The sequence below is a fragment of the Schistosoma mansoni genome, chromosome 3 (genome assembly GCF_000237925.1).
Source record: "Schistosoma mansoni strain Puerto Rico chromosome 3, complete genome".
In the NCBI taxonomy this organism is placed as follows: domain Eukaryota; kingdom Metazoa; phylum Platyhelminthes; class Trematoda; order Strigeidida; family Schistosomatidae; genus Schistosoma; species Schistosoma mansoni.
The window spans coordinates 25633660-25652026 of record NC_031497.1 but is presented as its reverse complement, the minus strand read 5'-3'; the positions used below and the strand labels follow the sequence as shown (position 1 = coordinate 25652026).

Here is an 18367-nt window from a genome sequence, read left to right as displayed (position 1 = left end):
TCAAATGCTTTGACGAGATGTTTCAAATTTTACATCCCACCTTCATATGACCACAATTAGAATACTGTATTCAAGCAGCTAACCCATGTCTGACAAAGGACACTAACTCATTTGAGTGTCCACCTTGTGCGGACAACATTAATGAAGGGTCTTTCTAAACTCCCTTACGATGAGCGTTTGAAACGTCTAAACCTATTCCCCCTGTATTGTGAGGTCGCCTACTGACCTTATATCTGCATTTCATATATTGAATTATGATTTAGGTGTTAATATGTCTTGTTTTGCTCCATTCAACCCTAATAAGGTTCACAAACCGCGATCTAATAAACTACGGGTGGGGTCCCGTACTTCTCATCGATTGTTTAATACTCGGAACGCCTTACCTTGAAGATACAACAGGTACCCAGAGTTTGATTCTGAGGATTTTTTTACCGCTAAAACCTGAACAAATGGTATCAGACTCATCTGTGAAGATTTTCATGAAGGAGATGAACTTTTAATGGAAATCAAACTGTCAGGATTAACACAGACCCAGTAGCCTACTATCTTTGTTACTGAAGACGATTGTGTATCAAACCCTCTCTGATTGACTGGCTCACTTCATATCTAGAAAACCGACATTTTAAGGTTAGGGTTAACTTCACTCTCTCTCAGGCTATGGAGTGTCCCAGTGGGGTCCTCCAGGGCTAAATACTAGGACCTCTTCTCTTCTTGATTTACATTAACGATCTTCCTCAACAAGTTTCATCTGACTTATTGCTTTTTGCTGATGATGTGAAACTTCGAAGAGAGATACACAACCAAGAGGATATACTAGTACTTCAGGGGGATCTGACTCGACTTCAATGTCGGGCAGACGACAACGGACTTACCTTCAACACTTCAAAGTGCAAAGTAGTCCATCTGGGACATGTTGCAGACTATAGTTACAACTTAGGTAACTCCTCTCTAGAGGTTCCCCAAGTCGAAAAAGATTTAGGAGTGTTGGCACCCTACGACCTGAAGTTGTATGCGAACTGTGACAAAAACGCCTTTCAAGCAAACCGTGCACTAATAACATTGAAGCGCATTTTTGGCCAGTTTGACGGTAGAACCTTCCACATAATCTCTAACAGTCTTATTCGTCCCCACTTAGATTACGGAAACATAGTATTTCCTCCCTCCATCCCAACAGGATAAGGACACTCTGGAACGTATCCAACATCGAGCCACGAAATCAGTTCGGGGACTCAAATTCAAACCTCACGAAGAGCCCATCCAATCACTTAACCTTTACCTGTTGGAGTACAGGTTTCTTAGAGGTGACCTTCTTATGACTTACAGTATCCTTAATACTTCTGATCATCCCCTTAAACATCTTCTTAAGCTTAGTCACAACACTAACCTAAGAGGTAACACTCAGAAACTGGTGACCCAACATAGCAGAACAGACTGCAGACACATTTTCTACTCCGTGAGAGTTGTCAAATGCTGGAATTCGCTGCTGACTGAGCTATTCCAAGCGACTTCTCATGAGTCTTTTAAGAGGAAACTTGACCTATTCTTACGGAATAAGGATAACATATTATTTTGATTTACCAAATTCTTTTTTCTTCTATTATCCTTAATATACCTAGGTTTTTGCCTGGAGGTATTGGTGATCCACTGCTACTAGACACGGAAGCCCGTTAAGCGAAAGCTTCTTCTATTCCGTCTTCAACCATTTGAACCATTTGACTTTATTTGACCTTGATAGTCATAACTATTTGGACGCGTTATTTCAACATGGCCAAACTAGAGATTATAAAACCAAGTGAACTGTATAACATCTTGAATCAGAAATTTACTCACGTCTTCATAAGTGATCCGTGTTATTGTGCCTTGTTTGGTAATAATCCTACATATATTCATTTGATGTGCTTAAGACTCACGAACTGCTGACGACTATAATAAATCACATATTATAACAGCTAAAAATTTAAAAAGAGTACTTAGGCGTTTTAACTAATTAATTAGTTGAATGGTTGTTCTTTTAGAATTCCTTATGAAGCAGAACTTGACTGCATATGGAATCTCATTGTTTATGATGGGAATACATCATCATTGGACTCAGAAGGTGTACCTATGATTTCTCTTATTTAAATTATTGAATCGTTCAGGGGATGCAGTAAGAGCTGCAAAGCTTTTGCATGATAACGGGAGCCGAAATTTAGTAAAGATACTCGAAGGTTTGTAAACGAAGTTTCAATAGTTTATCTTAGTTTTATGTTTAGGAGGATTTGAGACATTTACTCGTCTATATCCGTACATGAGAAGTGATAAAACATTGTACTTACCACGAGTAAGACCATATTTTACAATTTTGAGACTGTGACTGTCACTAATGTCTATTATATTTTTGTTTCTACTGTAGTGTCCCAATTATCTAACTCCGATTTGAATGAAAGAATGTGCCATGAACATAAATATTCCGTGTGATCCTTTATATTATATCTAGGCTAACTACGCTTGTGCGTTGACGGTAATGGGACTCCGAACGTGGATTATGGTCGGAAGGTTTGCTTCAAACAATCATTTATGCATACACTGAAATGACAATCAGGAAAACTAAAGCGAAGCGGATAAAACAAACGTGTCAACTCACTTATACTATTCACTACAAGCGTCAATATAACTGAGAAAAGATCTAGTTTAGTGTGACACTCAAGCATTGAGTAAAATTCTGAGTGAAAAACGTGCATACAATGCGCATAGGCAATGGAATTATGAAGACATGAATATAAGACGTATATTTGCTGGGAATCACAATTTCCTGCGAAAAGAGTAGGGTCACTGTAGAATTAAAAACAACTTGATAATCACATGCTGTTCGAGTTATTAAAGTATGTACAAAAACCAGGATGAATGATGTAAGTGTGAAGTAGTACAAGATACTACACTATCAAAAACAGATGGTTTTATCTAGAAAAGTAGTGTGAGATTTGTGATTAAACGATTGAGTTCAGGAAGTCCAACTTTGCTAAAAGATTATTCTTAGTTATTTAAACTGAGGTAAACCAAACGGGATACGAACTCACGACCTGATGGTTTATCATCGAGTGTCACTGTTCTAGTACAAGCAGTCGGATAAATACAGCACATCATTTTCATGCAGCTTACATATCTCTAATCAGTAATAAAAATAAGTATTATATAAAAAAAATTTTGCAACCACCTTAATTAAACAAAAGGATAGTAGTTAATTAGGTGACACTAAGCCTTTTGAAGTTCAGAAAAGTATGGAAAAACTAGTAAAAGTATTTACCTAAAACTGCGTGAAGTGGTAGTATGCTGAAAAACGTTTTAACAGAAATTCACAGCATAATTTACATACCTTGTCTAAAGAACAGTTATACGCTCATCAACGCTATTATATCTAACGGATTTAAAGAATAACTTAATTGAATATGAAGGTCACCAAACTGTTTGCTGTGTTGAACTCAATATGCTCTAAAGGTTATAAAAAAAGAACGATAATGAATTTTGTATTCGATTGTGAGCAGAAGTTGGTAAGCTAGGGGACATTAAACTGGTTATTTTATGAACGCAAAAGTTTTTCACGTATATATTCCTGATAAGTAGTCAAGACTAATGACTGATCACCTTTAGTTAGTTAGTTTCATAAAAAATTAACAAGGTGTGCATCACTGTGCAATGTTTATTAAATGATTTACTTTAAAGCTACAAAGCTAATTCAAAACTTTTTTTATAAAATAATAACTAATAATTTATAAAAATGATAACGCAATTTGTTTTTCAAAAATTTTATATTTTAAGGAGCTTGAATCATTTTCTACTTACCCTTTGGAAGTTTTACCAAATGTTTTATACATTGGCACAATTCAACATGCTAGTGATCGTAAACTTCATAGACAAATGAATATTGTAGCACATATAAATTATGCATTAGATAATGATGATCCTATGTAGGTTTGTGAATGATAGACTGATTTCATTATTTTTTCATCATTGTTGTTTTAACTTAACCAAATTCGCTACAATAAACCAATGAAAATTGAGTTACATGAAAGAGTTAAATGTAGGATGGTTTTTTCCTGTCCAAATTTGATGGTAGTTCGACACTTCTCGCATTTTTTTTCATGTGTTTGTAGTATTCTTGATACAATATGCCTTAGTGTATCTGTATCAGCTTACAAATAGGGTATTTGAACAAAGCTTTAGCAAATTTTATTCAGCAAAATATGTACTAAGTAAGATGATTTAATGGATTGTTTTATGTATTTCCTAATGAAGACATTTAAGACAGATTTCTTATCGTAATCTAGTCGACGGTGTGGAATGTGTGTCAGGTTCTGTTGTTTATTTAGATAGATAATTTGTGAACAGAATCTCTCAAAGTGCGTTGATGTCACGACTGCTAAGAAAAATATAATAAACCAACGAATATACCTATCGGAATAGTTTGGAATTTCGCATGCTTTAAGTGTCATATAATCTTTCAAATTCTTGAGATTATTCTTCTAATCCGATTTCATTGTCAAAACCTAACTGATAGTACTCGAATAATACTGCGCAGTTTTTGTATTTTCTGGTGCTTTGATTGAAGTATGCGATCACGACTACTAATATAGTCTACCCAGGAACCACATATGCCACTGTGACAATAATTCATGTTTTGAATAACTTATTGGTTTAGACATGAGTCAGCGACTGATTGATAATTTTAGTGTTTAATAAACTGGTGTTAAAATGCGATGGGTTGTATGTCATCAGCATTTTTCAATACTTGGTCGTTATTTAAACCTATCACTTGTAAATTAAACGATGAATCGTCAGTCGTTATTCTTAAATTTGTGTAAATCAGTGACAAATGAACTAGAAATGCATCAGTAACTTTTTTGATGTGCTATTATGTATATGGTATTAAATACTGGCTGGATCACATGAATACTATGGGTTTTTCTTCAATTGTCATTAGATACCAGAATTGTAAAGACTCTATGTTCAATATCCAACCATCTGATAATGGTGAATTGTTATCGTTTTTGGATGACGTTTGTGATTTTATTCGTAAGTTTATTTTTTCTAGTAGTTACCATTATGATTAATTTTTCAGTCTAAAGAATGAAATGTGCTGCTGTCACGAGATAATTATGCGTGAAAATATATAAATAATAAATTTTTCTAGAACTCCACCTGTAGCTCCTCCGGGGGCTACTGTCGGTCCCAAGCCCGGATAAAGGAAAAGGGTTGGGCATGGGGTTAGCGACCGCATCCCGTACAAAACCAACTCGCTAAGAAAATGCTAACCAGAAAAAGTAAATTTTTCTAAAACAAATCGTGATTAACTTAAATCGAGTTCATATTAAACGTGATAAATGAAATAGCAGTCAATCTTCAAGCACTACACATAAGTAATATTACAAGAAATTTCAACTCTAATGACCGTTTTGTAAACTGATCCCCTTTCGTTTCTTTCCAATTTTTTTATGGTTCTCAAGGACTAAGTATAAGTTTTTTTATATAAAGGAAATTATACAATATGGCTTGAATATTTGGATCCAGTAAACTGAACTCAATGCTTAAACAACGTAACCGTATAAAGCACTTACCCCCTTACTAACAACAACCGATATCTCGAACTGTGATCAGACATGTACATTAAATGAGAAGTATTCTTGGTGATATCGTCTTTACACAATAAGTCAAATGATAAGATAAGGGCCTATGTAACTAATACCCCCCCATCATATTAGAAGGCAGATATACGAAAAATGTTAAATGTTGATAGGTCCTGGGTTTGAATCACTCGAGGTGGGATCGTGGATGCGCACTGCTGAGAAGTCACACAACAGGAAAAAACGGCCGTCCAGTGCTTCCAGGTTTTCCATGGTGGTCTAGCTCCAATTGACTTACGATTTCAACTACAAAATTACTAAAATATCCACAAAACCCCTCTTCTGATAGAAGAATATTCGTTTAGATAAATTCTCTTCAGGTTCTGAAGTCATACTTTCATGTTAATGATCCAAAGAAGTGGTCAAGTTTAAGACGAATATGTTACGAAATTGTGACATATGAATTCAAGATTGTTCGTAAAATAAAATAGTCAATATCAAGATGACTAACAGACCGTGTTAACTTGAATAAGTTTATGCGTTAGTTGAAATTGTGTGGTTGATAATCAGAATAAATATAGATAGCGTAATGTGAGAGAAATGTTAATGTAGTTTCAGATCATACTAAACGCTAAATGAAAGGTTACGTAACTTATTGAGCGTTTTGAATTAAGTAGGCTATAATACAAAAGAATGAAGGCTATCTAGATTCTACATGTAGTTGAAAAGTTATGGATACTGATAGTAATAATTATACAATAATACTTGAATAAAAGAGAATTTAAGTTATTTTGATGTAGGTTTGTTCATTGAGCTAGATGGCTTGGTCGTAGAGCTTTCATCTTTCTTCTGAACGACATCACCAAATCATCCAGCTCAGAGAGCAAACCTACGTCAAAGTCACCCACCTGAGCTACAAATCTTCTCCACCATCTCAGAATTAAAGTTGTGAAAGTAAAAAGCAGAAAGCTGTAAGAATGTAAGCCAAAATATGTCAGTTCATAATAAAAAATTAAAACTGACTTATCAGATTTTAGGCTAACTAATGTAAGAGAAGATGGGTAGATTTCTTTTCATGTATACCTTAAATTATTTAATTAGAATACTTTTCCTTTGCGTCGTATGGAAGACTTTGATCCTCACAGAGTTTAACAGAAAGTTACTATTTTGATCAAGCCATTCCCTTGACTACTCTGGAGGGTGTTCAAAAGCACAGAAATATAAATTTTGCCCAATGTGATTTGCTTCACATGAGTGATCAAACTAATGAACACAGAAAAAGGTGACTAGTCTAGATAACTAGCGTTTTAGTTTTAATATCACTATCAAAATCATGGAAAAATATTAGTTATAGTTTTCCTTCATTGAAAGCTCTCTAAAATGTCATGTATAACTTTTGAATCAATATTTTACTTGTTGCATCACCTTTGAACTGTAGCCAATCATCCATCGCTTTTAAAAGCCCCCAAACGGCCCTGGTACGGCCTAGAGTGTGGAAAGTTCGCTCTCCCACTTCAAATGCTCTCACATGGCCACACGTACATAGCCTCTACCAGCGAAGTCCTACTCACTGCCTTCTCGTGGCATTAGTGTTGTTTACGAAATTGAGAGGACAAAAGGCGAATGTTCGGCGCTTTAACCGGGCCAGTGGACACAGTGAGTTCATTTAGGGGAGTTGGAAAACCCTCATTCCAAACCAATGGTGAACATGGGCTCCAGTATTCTAAGGGAACAAATGGCGTATTAATCAATCGTTGGTCACCGGCTACCATGGGACTTCATATCTTCACGATGCTCCACTGCTTTGTGGATCAGATCTCATAGATTCGCATAGCAGGAGCTGTAATTGGTGTTCTGGACTGAAATGGAAGGGCTAGGCGGACAAGGGTCTAATAAGGACGCTAGACTGCACATACCAGTTGAACGTCATTGATTTGGTACAGTGTTAAGATTACACAAGTCATATTTCGATTAGTGGATAATTCACGTGATAAGAAAGCCTGACATAAGACCACAACAAATCAGCATACGTCCTATTTTTTTTTAAATTTTGGGCGCCGAGTTAATGTAAGACCAGATTATCAGGCGGAACGTTGGATTTACTTCAAATTCATTCGCTGAGATTTTACAAATACATCTTCTTCTTCGTATTTTAATGTCTGACATCAACTCGGCGCCCAAATACTGTGAAACTATTCACTCTAATTTAGACGAAAGTTCTTCCTACTGATCTAAATTTTTTTTATTTTAGAGGAGAAACGATTGAGAGGCCATTGTGTTTTAATTGTTTCAAACCAGATATTTAATCAATCCATAGTAATTGCAATTGCATATTTGATTAAATATGAAATGATGAGTTTAAAAGTAAGTTTAAATAGAATTGAACTTATAAGAATGTTAGTAGTTAATCATGAATGTGGTGTATGCTACTGATGTCAACAGATAGAAATAGTATGGATAGTGCTTAGCAGTGGAATCAAAGATGCGCGTTTCGTCGTATTTGGGACTCATCAGCTGAATGTACCTGCACTTCAGAGGTGATGTTCACTCTGTAACTCGAACCCAGTACAATTCGCTTCCATCTTTGCTTATAAAGCTTGTGAATTAAGGCTATATCGAGGCAGTCTGTACAGGATGCACATATGCCAACAAGAGACTGATCAATTGTAGTACTAAATAACAATAGGAAGATATAAGTAAACAACACCAAGTGAATCTATAAGTAGTATATATCATGAATCGAAAGTGAAATGCCTGGAGGCAGAAAGTTAAGAAGATCAAAGAAAAGACAACAAGAACAAAGGATGATTGGTGTGGAAACATAGGAACAGTAAGGTCTGAGCCGACTGATTGACATTTGCATAAGGAACAGTCAAGTTTGAGCCAATTGATTGACATTTTGCAAATTAAGTATTTATTTTATGATTTTCAGATTTTAGTATATGTTCTGTGATTTTGTCCCTACTTGTATTCTAGTTCAGTACAATGAGCGACGTAGAACATGACGGATATGTATACAAATTTAAGTTGTTGTACCACATCATTACAGGGAGACTTAGTTATTAAGATAAATGACAGAGTAATAAAAGTAGTAACAGTATTGGTGGTAACATAAATTATTAGGCATAGGTGACTGATGGAAAATTCTGGTGGGTAGCCTATGCTCCTCCGTGAGGGGTAGCAGGCGTAAGTAAGTAAGTAGTTGGTGACTGAAACTTTTAAAAGGGAAAATATTAGGTCATTTTAATACTCAAGGTATAAGATAAGGAAATGAATGAATGCCCCCAATCCAGTGAGGCCGGCTTTTGAGCCCTGTCGCCTAACGTCTCGATTCACTGATTATGATGGGCACACGGACACCAACCAGGTAGTCTGCACCTACCGAAATTGTTTTGTTTAATTAACAATGAATTTAAATTCATTTTGTATTGTTTGTTTGAATCTTCCCATCGATTTGTTAGGACTGCAACTGGTCAGTCTCTAATTGGCATATGTGCATACTGTGCATATTGCCTCAATATAGCCTTAATTCACAAGCATGGATTTGTTTACTGATGCCACGTTTTAGATTATCGAATATTAACTTTCTTCCAACCTACCCATACATCAGCAGATATCATATCAAGATTGTGGGTGGTTAGTCATAGGTAATACATAACTCAACAAGCTCAGTCGATACAGATTCTATTGTTTATCAACCAATTTGTGTTTAAGGTCTAGCCTAAGCACTGTTCATTTAATTGTCGCAAGATATGTAAGCAATCCTTTGAAGATAACTACGATTAAATACTAATAGAGGCCACGCTTCATAGTTGTAGTGTAAAACATGATGTATTACCTTCCAGGATACTGACAAACTATCAAACTATGAAAATTTGTTTTTATAAATTCAGTTTGTGCCGATACAGTTTCCATGAGATCAATCAGTGAACAGACAAATCTACTGATAGTTGGCTGTAGTCGAGATCAAGAACTGATCGTTGTTAGACTACCATTGAAAAGCCGGAGACACTGGACGGTCTTTTCGTCCTAGATCAGGACTCTTCAGCAGTGCGTATCCGAGAATCCTCACTCAGGATCAAAACTCAAGACCATTGGTCTTGCGCACGAACGCCTAACCTCTAGGCCACTGGGCTGACGTCCAGAGGTGTTAATGTCTAACTTCAATCAATTTAATAAGTTGCGCGACCATCTTTTAGTGTCTTCGGTTGGCAACTGTCTTACACCTTATACAGTTAGGTGCCAGCTCAGCGGTCTAGATGTTAGGCGTTCACACACAAGATTGGAGGTCCTGGGTTCAAACGAGGAATCGTAGATTCACACTGCTGAGGAGTCCTGTACTAGAACGAAACGGCCGTCCAGTGCTTCCAGGTTTCCAATGGTAGTCTAACATTGATCAGTTCATGATCTCAATTACAATTCAACAATCCCCACAACCCTTAGTTATTCAGTTTTATCTTGTCTTATTGTTTCTTCTTTCTTACTGAATTCAACTCATTTATTTCATTCTATTAAATTTTTTGTAGAATGCATGGATGTATTTACGAAAGATATGTATACCTATGCAACCAAGTTGGAATTTTATGATACAATTAGCTGAATTTGAATATCAATTACAACGTACTGATAAAGTGATTCCATTAACAGAAGATGAATATTATGATAGATGAAATTATAAATTATGATAACATATTAAAATATAACGGAAATCGGATTGACTTTCTTTCTTTTCTGTTAGATGTTTTATAATGACAAGTAATAACATTATGGCAAGGTTTAATACAAATATTTATCGGGGATAAATTAGGCGGTGTTTCTAGATCAGATACTTAGTTCAGACAGTAGCCCATACAAGGATCTAAGAGCTTCATACTCTTACTTACTTACTTACGCCTGTTACTCCTCGTCGAGGAGCAAAGGCCGCTGATCATCATTCTCCATTCAAGTCTGCCCTGGGCCTTCCTTTCCAGTTCGTTCCAGTTGTTATTCATCCTTTTCATATCTGCTTCTATTTCCCAACGTAATGTGTTCTTTGACCTTCCTCTTTTCCGCTTCCCTCCCGGATTCAAAATTAGGGATTACCTTGTAATGCACATTGATGATTTCCTTAAGGTATGTATTATACACTTCCAACGTCTATTTCTAATTTCCTCTTCAACTGGAAGCTGGTTTGTCCTCTCCCACAGAAGGCTGTTGCTGATAGTATCCGGCCAGTGAATGTTGAGTATTTTGTGTAAACAACTGTTTATAAATACTTGTACCTTCTTGACAATGGATGTAGTAGTTCTCCACGTTTCAGCTCCATACAGTAGGATTGTCTTGACATTCGTATTGAAGATTCTGACTTTGAAATTAGTTGACAGTTGTTTTGAGTTCCATATGTTCTTCAATTGTAGAAATGCTGCCTTTGCTTTGCCAATCGGCCTGTAGTTCTTCTACAGTTACTGCCGGTCCCAAGCCCGGGTAAAGGAGGAGGGTTGAGCATGGGGTTAGCGACCCCATCCTGTAGAAAATCTAACTCGCTAAAAAAAACGCTAACCAGAAAAAAATAATTCATACTCTTGGATAATAATAAACGCTTATTCAGATTAATAATCAAGTGATGAATTAACTTGAAAAGCACTCGTAGGCATTCATGTTAAGTGAAATACTTTCGGGACCTTTGTATTAATCTTTGGAATATTATCGTTTACATCGTATATATATTCATGCATAATTAGCCTTGGCTTTACATCTGTGTACACTTTGAAGATAATGCTTCTGGACACATCTGCTTATTGTTTATTTGATTCTTTGCCTATTTGACTTGTATATATAAACTGAAGCGTCAATCCACTTATCGATTGATTTCGTAGTTCATTCAAATAACTCGTTACACTTTTCTACCTTTTTTTATGGTTTGTTTGCTTATACAAATACCTAAAGTACAAAATTGCACAACACATTTCACACAAAACTCTTTATGTCACCCTGTTATCTCAGTGATTATATGCAAAGTTGAGTGGGATTTGTATTTCAGTGAAGACAAATGTGCCACTATATGAATAAGTAAACCAAAAGAAATAGGAAAGAAACGCTATCACAAGGTGAAGGAAGTACTGAAGTATCGAAAATGAAACAAAAACGAATAAGATAAGTAGGACGTTACTGAGAAGCAACATCATACCTTGAAACTTTATGAGACATTAAAATACCTGAAGTCAAGTCAAACTACACCGTCTTAATATATATATTAGTAGGTGAAACAAACAAGATCAACACACAGAAAATGAATTTGATAAGCAAAAACGAGTTTCATCCCAATTTAGTTGAAACTTATCGTTAGTCTTATTCCTAGAAGTCAGTTCATTAGATCTTTCATTACTACGGTTGAAAGTTTGTTCATTTTATTTTGTCTACTTGTAAGTAGTAAGATTATATACAGAAAATACATTTTTAATGGTGAAAATATACCTACTGTCAGTAAAATAAGCTGTTGATACTTTAATGCAAATCGCCTGAATAATTCAGAGTCTGTAGGATACTTCCTCAAAATGTTTTGTAATTAAATAAAAATCATTATAGTAATCCAAAAAATGTGGTACCATTCCCATAGGAATGTAATTCATCAAAAATCAGATAAATATAAATTTTAATAGTTGAATTTATGAGTCGATCATTTCATTTTAGTATGGAGCCGCTCAGCGGCGCGCATCCAGTGATTCCAGGTTTTCCATGGTGGTTTTACTCTAAATGACTCATGAATTCAACTATTAAATTAGTACAACCTCCACTTACTTACTTACTTACTTACTTACTTACTTACTTACTTACTTACTTACTTACTTACTTACTTACTTATGCCTGTTACCCCTCGTCGAGGAGTATAGGCCGCCCACCAACATCCACCCATCCATCCAACCCTGTCCTGGGCAATCCTTTCAAGTTCTTTCCAGTTGTTATCCATCCTTTTCATATTTGCTTCGATTTCCTGGCGTAATTTGATTCTTTGGCCTTCCTCTTTTCTGCTTCCCTTCCGGATTCCAAGTTAGGGATTGAGTCGTGATACACATTGGTGATTTCCTTAATATACAATCTCCACAAACCCCCCAGATTCTAATTTGGTTAAATTCCCAAATTTTTTTTCAATAATAAGTTTATCAGAGATTTCTGATAATTTAGTTTACGTTGCTAACATAATTAGGAAGTACATCGCTATATCGAATAAATTTGTACTCTCTGACAAGTTTGATATAACACTTCTGTTCAGTATTCAGTGGCCCTGAATCTGAATTGAGTTTTATCCTTTATGATTGATTGTTATCGAAATATACATTCAGAAAATCCTCGTATATAATCATCGACTTAACTCTCGATAGTGTATAACGGAATTAACTAAGTCAAATACGAGAATGAACTTCGAATACTTATATTTTATACACTAATCAATCTGGACAGGCATTCAGAGGGACGAAGCGAAGAGATGAGAAATGACACGCAGTAGAGAAGTTGAGTGAGCCAACTTCCTTTAATCAAGTGTTAATCGATATTTATAGCCGGATGGAAATAAATTACAGGCATGTAATGAGTAAGATAAGAAATGCACACACATACACTTACATAGAAACAATCAAGGTTGATAAGTGAACAATTAACAAGATCAAAATGTGACTCAAGAAGAATGAATAAATTGGCCTGTCCGGAAGCCAGTATAAGTTACATGAGTTTCACATAGCAACCGACACTACAAGTATTTGAAAACTTGCACAAATGAGCTCAGAAACTAAGATGAAGTTTTTTTTGTCGTTTAATTAAATCATTTCCAAAAATGGAATTCATCATGATTTATTGATAAGAGCAACTTTTTCATTATTTTTTAAGATATACCACATAATGAGATTGTGAGGACGGTCCACTTGTAAAGCTGAAGAAGCTCTAAGAAGCACAAAAGGAGCCGAACATATTCCATCCAATCAGCTTTTGGAAGAATATTCTAGAATCACTACGTGTAACTTCCCTATTGGATGATGGTAATAACCCCCTGTGTGTGAGGATTGGATAACTATAATGATGATTTCGTTCCTACTAAAAACTATAATAAATAACTGACAGTTTTGTACCATAATTGATACTGTTTTTGGAATAACATTCCTTTTACTTGTCTTCTGATTTGCGACTTGGGAGGTTTCTAGCGTTCGAGTGTTCAAGTATTATGCGACAGATTAAGAATCTAAGCTCGAGATATAACAGAAATGTTACCAAGGCTTCAAACTCACAACTCATTTGACGATATAAATCAAGGTCAATGTAACCAGAGAGAACATATTGTCTAGTTTCTCTTTCTTGCCAACTTTTCCACATGTTTAGAAATACCAGTTAAGTTGTAATGTGGTAACAAGTCTTAGTTGAGCAATATCTCTATGGACGTTTCTAGAGGTAAACGACATCCATCCATCTAATTCCTACACAAATTTAATTGAAATTCATTTATCTGAATGATAACATCTCTGACTTGGAGACTGTATCAGACAGGTGAATAATATCAGTTCCTTCAAGACTGAAGATATATCATGGTGATTAATATCAGTTTAAATGAAACCTATGCCTATCACTTATCTTCTATTACCAACTACTAAACAACAACAAAAATTAATAATCTGACATAATTCAACATTAATTTTAATTCAACAATCGGCTTATTTATACAGTAATGTAGTTGGAAAATACTGATTGGATACTATCAATAACAGCGTTTTATGGGAGAGGACAAACCAGCTTCCAGTTGAAAAGGAAATTAGGAAAAAACGTTGGAAGTGGATTGGACATACATTGAGGAAATCACCGAACTGTATCACGAGGCAATCCTTAACTTGGAATCCTGAAGGGAAGCGGAATAGTGGAAGGCCAAAGAACACATTACGTTGGGAAATAGAAGCAGATATGAAAAGGATGAATGTTAACTGGCAAGAACTTGAAAGGATTGCCCAGGACAGAATTGGATGAAGAATGCTGGTTGGCGGCCTATACTTCTCCACGAGGGTTTATGACTCCCCGCTGATTATTATCAAACAAGGTTTACAATTATTCAAATCACTATATTCACTTTTAAATGTCATTTTAACTAACCTAATTAGTCTATCTCACAAGGAAGAAGGAAATGATCAATGTCTATATCGACACTATACCCATAGTATACATTCAACTACTATGAAACTTTCAAAACAGGTTGTCATAGGGTGTGTATACTTATGCATAGATACAGATAATGATACTCAATTTCCAATAACTAGATTATTATGACTAGATCAGTAACAAGGGATGGGGATTATACAAGGTAATGTTATATACTCTAACATATATATGTATCTATGTAAGCATGTATGTATATATATAAACTAATCAATATACCGAATAGAACGTTTGTTAGTTGACAAGTGAATATGGGGAAAAATGATAAAGTATATATACTGGGTTAGTAAAATATTGATTATTGATTTTAAGTTTGTTTGAGTCTTATTTTTTTCGTAATTGTCCAGTACATCCAGGTTTTCCATGGTCGTCTAGCTTCAATGGACTCATGATTTCAACTACATAAAATGATTATAATATTCACAAAAAACCCCTTCTGATATTAATCAACATATGTTCATTAGTGACTGGTTTCAAGAGGTATTTCCTGGAGTTCTAGTGAGAAGCAGTGACCAGTGGAGTTCAACCAAGTCTGTTGGGAGATAGTAACTCACTGAAGACAATGGTGGATATGTCGCTCAATTTCGTAGATCGGTTGAAGTTAGGCATTAACACTATTGGATGCCGGCTCAGTGGTCTAGATGTTAAGCGTTTGCACACAAGACTGATAGGTCCTCGGTTTGAATCTCGCGAGACGGGATCGTGGATGCGTACTGCTGAGGAGTCCCACAATAGGACGAAACGGTCATCTAGTCCTTCCAGATTTTCCATGGTGATTTAACTTCAAGTGACTCATGATCTCAACTATTAAAATAAACAAAATTTGTTGAGATCAAAAGAACAAGAAATGTTATTCTAATGGAGGTAATTATAAACATAATAATAATCATATAGAAGTCATGTGTTTATTAGAGAAGCAAATATGAAGTGATTCTATGTTTATTGATATCATAAGAAAAGATGCTGTTGAATACTTAATATTCAGATTTAGTTGTATTAAGTGGTTATTGACATACACCCTCATTATTTGGCAGGTATTTCAATCCTAGTCTACTGTTTATTCTGTGAATAATCATCTGTGTTAGTAGCTCTTAATCACAATTAATTGATCACTGGGTGGTGATCATTGTTGTGTGTGTCAAGTCCTTCTTAGTGCAAATCAAATGCTATCGACTAAGCTGCAATGTGGCCACTAGTCTAGATGACTCGACATAGTGCATGCAATGCGAAGCTGGGTGAGATGGAATGTAATCTGCCAGTAAGCACCAGTTCCCTTAAGATTACAGGTATACTTTGCTGACGAGTGTCAAGTAGCACAAATCCCGAGTCAAGGCTTTCCTGTTGACCACCATCTTATCTCTATACAGCTTTTAAACACGACATTGCTGAGTTATTTAGTTCAGTAAGTACTGTAGGTATTAGATTAGATTTGGTTATGTAATCCATTAAACAGGTTTGTTAATATTTCAACTATGATGACAGATTTTTAGTATGGCAACTTCGTAAGAGACTTTTTATGCCCCAATTACTACTACAACAACAACTACTAGTACTACTATTACTGCTATTACTATTACTACTACTACTACTACCACTACTACTACCACTACTACTACTACTGCTACTACTACTACAACTACTACTACTACTACTAAAAATACTACTACTACTACTACTGTCTGACTAGTCTGAATAATTAATTCTACTGGATAGTTTGATTTTGATAGAGTTTTGTTCTCTGAGATGGATGATTTGGTTGTGTTACTTTCATTGTTATTCTGAACGACATCTATTATAAAACCAATCAATGCAAATTATTCATTTAATTATATTCTTTATTCAATTTTATTATCGGTAAATAATGGTTCTCTGAATTCATGAACTAGACCTTGTCTGATTGATATTTCAGGTACTCATTGAAGCATCAAGCATCGAAGAGAGATATGAAATGTAACCATTTTGTACGTATCAATCTACTCAGTCCTAACATATTTATTAGTTGAATTCATAGGTCGATTAAAGCTAGACCACCACTAAAAACCTTGAAGCACTGGACGACCTTTTCGTCCTAGTATAGAACTTCCCAACAGTGACCATTCACAATCTCACACGCAGAAATCAAACCCAGGACCATCAATCTAGCGCGTTAACTACTGAGCTAACATCCAACAGTGTTAATGTCTAACTTCAATCGATCCACGAGCTTGCGCAACCCTTCATCCATTAACTGAGGTGAATGGCTGTCTCACAATCGACACGGACTGGACTCCATTAGTCATGGCTTCTCACTAGAAGTCCATGAAATCCATTTTAAAGTCAGTCACTAGTGAACATATGATAATTATCAGTAAACGGTAGTGATTCAAGACCGAAGATCCCAGGTTCGAATCCTGCGTATGGGATCGTAGATGTACTTTACTGAAGATTCCCACATTAGAACGAAACACTTGTTCAATACTTTCAGGTCTTCCAGGGTAGTCTAGCTTCAATCAACTCATGAATTCAACCATTAAATTACTACAATTTCCATAAACCCTCATTTTGACATATTTTTTTATTGTAACTAAATAAATGATTTTCACAATGGATGAAATTTAGCATATCATATCAATTATGCTTCAGCTAGTTTATTTTAGGCATCATTATGCACGACAATATAAATAATTTTAATGTACAATCATGTCTGTCTGATTATACGAATATGTAGACAAATATCAATTCAAGTAACTTAACTTTTAAAGGTACACAAATGAAAAAGACAACAACAACACCAACAATAGGACAATCATGATAAGCAGAAATGGATAGTGGCTAGCAGTGGAATGCGATTTCACGCGCGTTTCGTCCTATTTGGGATTCGTAAGCTGGATGTACCTGCATCTCAGAGAAATTTCCAAGTGTAAAATAATCAGAAGGGGATTTTGTGGATATTACAGTAATTTGGATGGCCGTTTTGTCCTACTGTGGAACTCCTTAGAAGTGCACACCCACGATTCGAACACGGGATCTATCTGCCTCGCGCGCGTACACTTAACCTCTACACCACTGAGCCGGCATCCAATAGTGTTAATGTCTAATTTCAACTAATCCACGAAATTGAGCGACACATCCACCATTGTCTTCAGTGAGTTACTATCTCACAACACATCTGGTTGAACTCGACTGGTCACTGCTTCTCACTAGAACTCCAGGAAATACCTCTTGAAACCAGTCACTAATGAGCCAGGACCTATCGGTCCTGGGTTCGAATCTCGTAAGTAGGGATCGTGGATGAGCACTACTGAGGGGTCCCACAATGGGATGTAAACAATCGCCGAAATTCATCGTCTGGTTAATCAAGCGTTTTAGAAGAAACGAAAACCAGAGAAATAAATGAAAATAAGTATCGTAAAGGAGATAAATTAATGTTACATGTTATGTAACATCAACTACATAAATGATTGACTGCCAGAATAATATGAGAAAACAAACCAGATTCCAGCGGAGGAACAAATCAGGAAGTAGCACTGGAAGTGGATAGGACACACATTGAGGAAATCACCTAATTGTGTCATAAGACAAGCCCTCACATGGAGTCCTGGAAGGCAAAGGAAAAAGAGGAA

At 35.7% G+C, this 18367-nt stretch overlaps 1 protein-coding gene across 1 annotated transcript; it reads left to right on the top strand.

The window, feature by feature from the left end:
• Window positions 1-2879: 2879 nt before the first annotated feature.
• On the top strand, window positions 2880-10267 carry Smp_177010 (putative mk-ser/thr/tyr interacting protein (mk-styx); the record flags this gene model as incomplete). Its single annotated transcript, XM_018799774.1, has 5 exons — window positions 2880-2888; window positions 3796-3944; window positions 4958-5049; window positions 7915-7961; window positions 10124-10267. 5 exons carry the CDS (start codon window positions 2880-2882, stop codon window positions 10265-10267), a joined length of 441 nt encoding a protein of 146 aa, XP_018651530.1.
• Window positions 10268-18367: the final 8100 nt, after the last annotated feature.